A 9,894-nucleotide genomic window follows, 5' to 3' on the forward strand; every position below is an offset into this window, starting at 1 on the left:
TAATTACTTTTAAAAATTTAAACTAATCATAAACAAGTCTGCATAATATAAAATATAAATTTAATATAAATGTTATATAGAAAGTTGGAAACATCCTATATTATAAAACAAAAATAATTCTCTAAACATCCTATATTATGAAACGGAGGGAGTAATGTCTATGTCCTGCCATAAGTCTCTAATGGATCCTATGGGGCCTTCTTTATATAATTATAATATATCTAACCTATCGAGATAACCACAAACCCGTTTTTTTTTTTTTTTTTTTTGGCTCAACATCAACTTTTCATTATCCAAAATGATACAACCAAATCAAAGGCACATTACATTCACCTCTATAGACTTGGACCAAAACAAATGCAATGATTGATCAAGTACAACCCTGGAACACTAGGCGGATCCAACACTACCTAACCGAGAATCATTGCATTTTTTAACCACAACGAGATAAATAACACACCACGACTCGGTGTGAAATCATCTCTTAAACCACCCACTACAAGAAAACATGGATTTGCCGACTACAAAAACAATCACTAAACAGTCGCAAACTACTTAGTTACGACTGATTGGCGACTGACATACGTAGTCACTAAACAGTGCGTCGCTAAAATAATCAGTTCTCAAACAGTCGACACGGAGCTACTAATTGGCGACTGATAATTGTGGTCGTTCTTCCCTCGCCAAACAGTCGCTAAAGTTGCGACTGAATTTGCAACGCTTTAGCGACTGATCTGGTTACTCATTTGCGATTGTTTTGGTAACTGTTTTGTGTACGTTTCGGTGACTGTTTTACGACTGTTTAATTATCATGTTTTTAAAAAAATTCTAGTAAAAACAAATTATTTGATTTTGTAATACCAAAACTGATTATGAAAACTATAACTAAAACATAACAAACATGAAATTAAACAAACACATAAGTTTAATTTTACATCCAACATCGTAGTTGTAGAAAACATCCAAACATAACAAGATTACAAGTCACAAATATTACAAAAGTTTTCATAATCATAAAGGAAGGAGAGATAGTGAAGGAACCTAACTTTGAACATCAAAAAGGTTTAGGTCATTGGTTTGAGACTCGAGGAAGGCGACATAGTTTGGGTTAGTCTTGAGGAAGCTCACCAAGCGTGAGATCTCAGCTTGTTGCTCAGATGCAACCCATAAAGCCTCAGCTGCAACCCGTGAAGCCTCTGCGTCACGCTCTGCTTGTAGAGCTGCTTGTTGCTCTATTTTGCGGTTTGCTTCTTCAAGCTGTTGTTGCAGGCTTGTGATAGCAGAAGAGCTTCCGGAAAACTTCCACTTCCTGTTGATGTAACTTCCTAGGCTTCCAACCCCAAAGTATGTTCCTCTATCGTTTATGAAAGTAGACTGCATAACAAAACAGAGAAAAAGTTAACATCATTACTTACCAATGAAAAACTTAAGTAATGATGCATATTAGAAAGAAGCAACATTACCTGAAGAAAGAGCTCATCATCCTCCTCGTGAGATAGCTCCGATCGACGTGATGTACCATCAGCTTGGTCGTCATTGTCCAGAGCAGCCAACTTAGCTTCCCTTTTTTGCTTATATGCCTCATGAACTGCTTCCACTTTCTTATCCACAAAAGTCCCATCTTTTTTGGTATGAGTCCTGATGAAAACTTCAGGAATAGTTGGTGGTCTTCCCAATTCCACTTCCTGAAAAGTTAGACAATGAAAAGGTTAGATAATGAACCATCTTATGTAACTTATTAAACAATGAAAAGGATAACTCACCATCTCGTGTTCGATTTGTAAGAAAGACTTTGGCCCTGATACATGCTTATGAGGGCCAAGACCATTACGGTCAAACATTCGAGCTGCTGAAGTGGTTGCACTCTTTGCCATGGCTTCTTCTGTGTTCCAATAGTCACACATTTCTTTCCAAATAGTTTTCTCAATCCAACTCGGTTTTGCTTGATCTCGCTGAGCTGCTGCCTTGGAAACCATGTCTTTCATACGGGTTTGACAAATGGTATAGAACCTTTGTTGAACCACACCGGTTAGTGAAGGATCCCAGGTGTGTGTTTTTTACAAAAGAAGACTAGTGTTAGTGATAAAAAAACCAAAAATAAAGCTATAAATACAGAAATCAAATTGAAAGGAGTAGAAGTTTACCGCGAATTCCAAGAAGTAGTTTTCTCTTCTTGCAGTAGGAACACAACCCCAACTGTAAAATGGACCATCAAACTTGTTTGTAAACAATTTTGTAATCTTCCGGGTAAGTGATGACTTGTCTTTACCAAACCTTCAAACACAAACACACAAACAAATCAAAAGTAAAATTCTAATCGAAACCTTCAAACATAAACAAACCTAAGAATTCTAATCAATCTAAAATAAACCTCCAAACACAAACAAACCTAAAAATTCTAATCAATCCAAGTATAATTCTAATTAATCTAATCAACTAAAAATCCTAATCTTACCAAGTGGTTCCAGGCTCTAATGAGGGAGAGAGGACAGTGGTATACAACTCACGGCCCGGTTGGACAAGCATGTCATGCAAATAAGCGAGTACATCAGCTGGGAGATTTGATTGCCTTACACTATCATCCTCAGAATCAGCTTCTTCCTCATGTGAGTTTTGCGCTTGAGAACTGTGATGCAATGCAGAAGCTGCTCGAGGTTGACCAGGTTGAGAAGAGGGTGGTCGATGATTTGAGACGTGAGGAGACTGTCGAGGTAGATTCGAGACTTGAGGAGACTGTCGATGATGATTTGTGACTGACGGTTGAGGAGACTATTGATGATGATTCGTGACTGACGGTTGAGGAGACTCTCGAAGTTGACTCGAGAATTCTGGTGGATTCGTCGCGGAGGCGAGAGGTTGAGGAAAAGGACGCCTGATTGGAGCTTCGCTGGCAGGAAATGTTTCAGGAAAGCTCCTCGAGTTCTGGAACAGATTCGTCGGAGGTGGATAGTCTCAGTAAGAAGATGTAGGTCTCGCTGGAGGCTGGAGGATTGGGACAGGAATTCCCTGAGAATCAGTGTCTGGATCTCCCTCTTTCGCCAGCGTGAAGGCATATTGGCTGGGAAGAGTAGCGGGTCTTCGACTCGCCGTTTGTGAGGTTCCAGAGGTTCGATTCGAGGGGTTTCTTCTTCCTCCTCCTCTTTTTTTTACTCCAGCCATCAAGGGTTTACGGTTTCGTTGAGTGAGAGGAATTTAGATCTAGGGTTTTGAGGTTTCGCCGTTTCGTCTCGAAGAAGAAGAAAGAATTGAGAAAAGAAATGTTGGATTAGGGTTTGTTCGGGGAAGAAAGGGAATAAGAAATGGGTTTTCGTGTTTTGTTACGGCCCAAATTTTGTTAAGGCCCAAATTAATTAAAGCAGTCGTTAAATAGTAGCTCTATAGTCGCAATTTTTTAGCGACTGTCAAACTGGTCTCCAAATTAGTCGCAGATTGGCGACGACACTGCGACATTATGCATCAGTCTCCAATTAGCGTCTACTAGGTGACTGTTTTATTATAGTAGCCATTTAGTAGCAAAACAATCGCAATTCAGTCGCTAAATTTAGTGCATGTGTTTTTAGTCGCAAGTTGCAGTCGGCAATTCCATGTCTTCTTGTAGTGACCTAAATAAACCCTATGATACGAAAACAACTACCAACACAGAAAAAGTCCAAATCCTATACTGAAGAACAGATAAAATCCAAGCTATTAGAACCTATGATATGCAAGTAGAGCTTGTCCCAATAGCATAAACACCCAGATGCGCAATATCAGAAGAACTTGGTTTCTCCGGCTTTCATTGTTTCGGTCCTAAGCCAAAAACGAACATAACGTCTGATTGACCCGACCAAGAGATGCGAAGCAAAACTAGCAAGAATAGAGGCTCCTCCGAACTAACCCCAACACAACCAGAATGCTAAACACCAAAAACTAAGAATTGGAGCACATATTAGCATAGCTTCACCTCACAGTGCATTTTCGGATTGACCACATCGCTCTTCCTTGTTGCCTCACTTCTTGGCCGGACTGAAACCAGAAGGTTGACGAAGCTCTCGAGAAACGCCGGCTTTGAGGAAGACCTCAAATCTCAGATGAATGCTTTTGCTTTTGTGTTTGCTGTTTATATTGCCAGCTATTAAAAAGAAATACTATATTATTTTTAATCGTGAAAAATGCAGAATCGTTAGATTAAAATATATGATGAATCAACGGTCGATCCATATACAAAAGTAACCGTTAAAGAAACGCGTTATGTCGGCGATATGCCGATATACATACTTACATATCGATACCGGGGTTAAAGAAACGCTTAAATTTTTCTTTTCTCCCAATTTTTTTTCTCGCTTCTGGGGTTTTCGCATGAAGAATGCTTCGATTCGACGACTGCTGAGGAGATTCACGTTGAGTAATCTTATGATTAGTATGTATTTCAATCTGTATCGCTAATTTGTTTTCAGGATTTGTATAAATTTTTGTGTAATTGTTCTTATATTGATTTAGGGTTTTGATTTTGATATGATTCAGGCACGAAATCATGACAATCGACTGGGCTTCTTCTTCTTCCTCGTGGTGATTTGGTAAGGTTTCTTCCTCCGATCCTCTGTGTGTGTGTGTTTTTTTAGGGTTTCTGAATTTTCTAATCGTTCTTGTGTTCTACAGATCTGTTCGGTTAATTCAAGCACAAGACTATTTCAATCGGCTAGGATTCTTCTCCGTCGTGATTATTTGGTAATTAAGGTTCATTCCTCTGATCCTCTCTTGGTGTTTTTAGGGTTTTCAAATTGACTAATTGTTCTTATGTTGTACAGATCTAGGGTTTGTTTGTTCTGTTTGGTTTGATTCGGCACGAAACTATTTTAATCGGCGGCTTGGTTTCTTCTTCCTCCTCATGGTTAGATTTCTTCCTCTGAACCTCGCTTCGTGTGTAATTTGTTTTTGTGCCAATTGATTTGATTCTGTACTACTACGGAGCTTATTGAACTGTTTTTTATTCAAATGTTTTATTCACTTAGTGAGAACTCTATTCTTTAGCAGGGATTATTATATGGCTTTGATTGCGTTGTATCATCACTAAGAGAGTTAATGTTTTACAGAGACGAACTTGTCCATTGTGTATGGTCATGTAATTCTGATTATAGAGATGACACTAAATCAGGTTCTTTGAACTATGATACAATGATTTGTAAAGCACGTAATGGGGCTAACAAGCTTAGCTCTCTGTTTGAAGAAAAGGCATTTTTCAGTCACTAGGATTTGTCTCGTTTTCATTTTTGATTTATCTATCATGTTCTTGCAGGTTTTGAGACCGCAAGTGGAGGAGTCAAGATGAGAGATGAGCACTAAGGTACCAGTTGTTCCTACTCCTTTTCTTAGTTTGTGAGTTTGAAACTGTTCAACTCCAGTTTCACGTGTACAAGGTAAATTCCTTTCTTTTTTTATTTTCTTTTGTTATTTTTTTTGTGTTTTCAAGTTTTTGAGGACTGAAATCAAATGGGGTACAATTGATCAGTCCACTTCTGTTCGGATTTATTGTTTTTATTTTATTTAAGCAATTGACTTTTGTATCATTCTGATTTTAGAATCAAGATTTTTGTTTTTTGTTTTTGTGTTCTTGGTTACTTGGTCTGCGGATTCTTGGTTTTTGTTTTTGTGTTCTTGGTTACTCCTTTGGTTTTTCACTTTAATAAACTCATATCCGTTTTTGGTTTTAGTTACTTGGTCTGCGGATTCTTAGTTTTGGGGCTTTTAAGTTTTGATGTTTGTTTTTGTTTTCTTTTTAAACCCAAAATAGATCATTGACAGACATTAATCTAATAGTGTTCTGTCAGATTCTATTTTGGGGACATTGTCCCGAGCAAAATCGTGAACTGTTGGCTTGGTAGTGCATGCATGTTGGGAATTGGAAAAGAGGTTGCATTTTGTTGGATTATCCAACGGCTAAATAAGTCTTGAGAAAAAAGACATAAACCAAAGAGTTCTCAAAGTTTGGTACCCTCGGCTGGTAAAAACCATAAGACATGAATGACATAAAGAACCAAAGAGTTCTCAAATTTTGGTACCCTCGGCTGGTAAAAACCATAAGACATGAATGACATAAAGAACCAAAGAGTTCTCAAAGTTTGGTACCCTCGGCTGGTAAAAACCATAAGACATGAAGAAAGAACCAAAGAGTTCTCAAAGTTTGGTACCCTCGGCTGGTAAAAACCATAAGACATGAATAAAGAACCAAAGAGTTCTCAAAGTTTGGTACCCTCGGCTGGTAAAAACCATAAGACATGAATAAAGAACCAAAGAGTTCTCAAAGTTTGGTACCCTCGGCTGGTAAAAACCATAAGACATGAAGAAAGAACCAAAGAGTTCTCAAAGTTTGGTACCCTCGGCTGGTAAAAACCATAAGACATGAAGAAAGAACCAAAGAGTTCTCAAAGTTTGGTACCCTCGGCAGGTAAAAACCATAAGACATGAATGACATAATAGAACCAAAGAGTTCTCAAAGTTTGGTACCCACGGCTGGTAAAAACCATAAGACATGAAGAAAGAACCAAAGAGTTCTCAAAGTTTGGTACCCTCGGCTGATAAAAACCATAAGACATGAATGACTGACCTTGCGGCTTAATGATTCCTAAGACAAAGACATAAAAGAACCAAAGAGTTCTGAAAACCATAAGACAAAGGAGTCAAAAGACATTGGAAGGGTAGTGCATGCATGTAAGGAAATGAGTTGCGATATGCTGGATTGAGCGGACTGAAGAAATCTTAAGACAAGATTGTGACTTGTTCGATGGTAAAAATGACCAGAACTTGGACCAACGTACGACTTAAAGAAGTTTAGCCCTACGAGGTAAGTATATACATTCAAATAAAATGAAGACTAACAAATTCTTTTTTCTTTTCCTTTCAGGTATGTGCTTCTCAAGTTACGGTGTTCAGATTGTCAAGACTTTTGATAGGTATATGCTTTCAAACCTTTTCATTTTTGTTTAAGTGCTTTCCAAACTTGTTTGTAATTAGTATATGAAAATCACAAGTGAAAGACACATACATCATCCTGAACTCCAAAGTGGTAGTTTCTGGTGCTTTTATCAACTCTTAATGATGACGCAGTTGGGAACATATTCCAATTCGAGAGACTAGGTATTATTTTCAGTTTGAAAATCATAAAAATTGCTTGCGTTTCTAGATGAGCACATTGTGTATTTTAATTTTACTATTCTTTATGTCTCAGTGCTTGTGTATCATAAGCTCTCTTATTCTATATAGTGGATGTAGAGTCTCTCGTAGATTAACTTATGTAGATTGTGTTTGTGTTCCTTGAACCTTGAAAGTATTTTTTTGCCTTATGCTCTAAAACTTTGGTGATTGTTTTAAACATGTGAATGACATCCTAGGATTTTTCATCATCCACTGAGTAAAGGTTGATTTTACTTTGGCTTTTAAAACATTATATTGTGTGTTGAAAATACTTAATATCTCTGTTTTGGTGTTTGTATGTATAAATAACTTTTTTCATTTAATGAAATAGATGCATCTTGGGATCTCCTGTAGTTACTTATTTTTAAATGTCTGTGATAGTACTGCACATTATGGTAATAATATTATTGAATCTCGAATGTCTTTGTTTTGCGTTATGCTCTAAACCCTTGGTGATTGTTCTAAGCATGTGAAACTGGAATTCTGCATTTACTATATCTATACACTAACTGAATTATGGTAATAATATTAATCTTGAATGTCTTTGTTTTGCGTTATGCTCTAAACCCTTGGTGATTGTTGTAAGCATGTGAAATCACATTATGGAATTCTGCATTATACTCTAATGAATACTGTGTTAGATTCTATAATTTATACCCCTTGGCTTGAGTGTTTACTATATCTATACACTAACTGAAAATGTCAGAAATTCTCTTGTTTTACGAAATAGATGAACATAGTTGAGACTCGTGCAGATTATGATAGTATTTTTGTTAAATCATGAATGGATTTGTTTCGTGTTATGTTCTCAATCCTTGTTGATCGGTACAAACATGTGAACTGACATTCTCAAAATTTTCATCATACACTTGTATGATTATTATGTTAGTTTTTACCACTTGTTGTACTCTCTGCCTTAATCTTTTTACAACACAAGTGCCTATCTTTTGGTCTCTTAGTCTTTGCGTTTGGAAATCTATCGAATTATATGGTGTATTTAGTTAGAATGCAATGTGTATTTCTTTATTCTGTTATGTGCCTTTTGTTTTAATCACACTTTTCTTTATGATTGATGTCAAAATTCAGTTGTAGCCTTTCGTATACATCTATTCCATTTTTACCATTCAATTTATTTTTGTTGTTGTTGTTGTTGTTGTTTGTTTGTGTTAAACGCACAACTTGAATTTCAATGTTAGTTTTGTTGAAAATCATAGTTTCTGGATGGTCATGAACATACATAAAATATAATTTTTTAGCTTTGTTGTGTTAGATTATAAAATAACTATACGGTCATGAACACGGTCATGAATACGGTCATGAACACCGTTCTTGCATTTTTGGTTGGAAAAAGGATGATATATTATTTTGCGTTTCGAAATAGTTAGTGTGGTAAATTATACCAAATTAAAGATATACTATCAATTTTTATGATTGGTTATGAGGATGTACTTCAAATTTTAATCGTTTGTTTAATGCTTGGTATTTTATATGATTAAGCGTATAACTTGAGGTTGAACACTACTGATACCACCAGATATAAGTTAGATATTTAAAGAAACTTGTATTCATACTAGGAGTGGGTATTTTGTTTTGGAAGTTATCGTATTCCATTAGAAGATGGAACCGAAAACATAATGAGTTTTTTACAAAAATAAATTAAAGAGAAAATAGTCTACTTTTTCCACACGAACTTATAAAATTGTATAAATTTATATCTGTAGATTAAACATAAAATCAGGATGATACTATAAATTCCAAAATCTATATGTTGAACTCTCTACTTGAAAACTCAAACATAAGGTACCCCAAAACACTTAGAACACTATATAGTTTTTTTTTTCGAATTATATATTACATATTACTATTATATATTGGACAGGTGACTTGTGCTTTATAGGATAAAAGATTCTGAATATTTAATTTAAAGGATTATTCTGGATATTTAATTTAATAGAAATTCTCATAAATAATTAACTACCACTAAAATAGTTTTTTTCTAAAATTACCATTGTTAATTTAATTTTTCAAAAATAATATTATATTTTTCCAAAAAATACCTTAAAACTGAAACTTAACTTTTAACATTCAAAACTAAATCCTTAATCCTACGTATTGAACCCAAACCCTGAAAACTATACCATAAATCCATAATAGTCAACCCAAACCCAAAAAATCAAGTTTTGTGTTTGTGATATTTGTAGAAAAATAATACTTTCATGGTAATTTTTTTTAAATAACTAATAATAGTTTTTTTTTTGGGAAAATAACCTGAAATTGTGGTACTTTAAAGATTCCTCATAATGGGCTTCAAATTCTTTATTAAATTAAATATTTTAACTAATTAATCATTTACTACCTCTGTTTCACATAAAGAGTCATTCTAGAGTTTTTTTGTTTCATAAAGACTGTCAATTTATATTTCCAATGTGGTTTTTTACATCAATTTTCTAATTTACCATTAATCTAAAGCTCTTTTTATTAAATTTAAATGATAAACTAGTCACTAGATAAGGGTATATGTATAATTCAATTTTTTTTTTAATTTGTGTGCATTGTGTCAAAATGACACTTTTTATGAAACAGAATAGTATTTTGGTTATAAAGTTTAAATTCTTGTTTTTTGTATGAATATTAAATTTTATTCATCAAATTGACTCCCTTTTTTATACAACTGAAATTCGTAATTAATTTTTAAATTACTTATTGTATTAAAATTAATCATTA

General features: G+C 34.9%; 1 protein-coding gene and 1 long non-coding RNA gene across 3 annotated transcripts; one reads left to right on the forward strand and one right to left on the reverse strand.

Moving 5' to 3' along the window:
• Positions 1 to 1,041: 1,041 nt before the first annotated feature.
• LOC147934423 (uncharacterized) lies at positions 1,042 to 2,538 on the reverse strand. Its single transcript, XM_087472623.1, has 5 exons — positions 2,456 to 2,538; positions 2,146 to 2,274; positions 1,764 to 2,058; positions 1,464 to 1,685; positions 1,042 to 1,374 (listed from the first exon to the last, which is right to left on the reverse strand). The coding sequence occupies exons 1-5, from the start codon at positions 2,524 to 2,526 to the stop codon at positions 1,042 to 1,044; spliced, it is 1,050 nt and encodes a 349-aa protein (XP_087328749.1). The 5' UTR covers positions 2,527 to 2,538.
• A 1,711-nt stretch (positions 2,539 to 4,249) lies between these two features.
• LOC104724139 (uncharacterized) lies at positions 4,250 to 5,853 on the forward strand. 2 transcript variants are annotated; one of them, XR_757529.3, is made up of 5 exons: positions 4,250 to 4,399; positions 4,504 to 4,556; positions 4,639 to 4,707; positions 4,788 to 4,870; positions 5,276 to 5,853. It is a non-coding gene; the product is annotated as an uncharacterized LOC104724139 (long non-coding RNA). The 2 variants fall into 2 exon arrangements; XR_015570416.1 differs by having other exon boundaries at positions 4,288 to 4,399; positions 4,480 to 4,556.
• Positions 5,854 to 9,894: the final 4,041 nt, after the last annotated feature.

Source organism: Camelina sativa, chromosome 11 (assembly GCF_030686135.1).
Source record: "Camelina sativa cultivar CO46 ecotype springtype chromosome 11, ASM3068613v1".
Classification (NCBI taxonomy): Eukaryota; Viridiplantae; Streptophyta; class Magnoliopsida; order Brassicales; family Brassicaceae; genus Camelina; species Camelina sativa.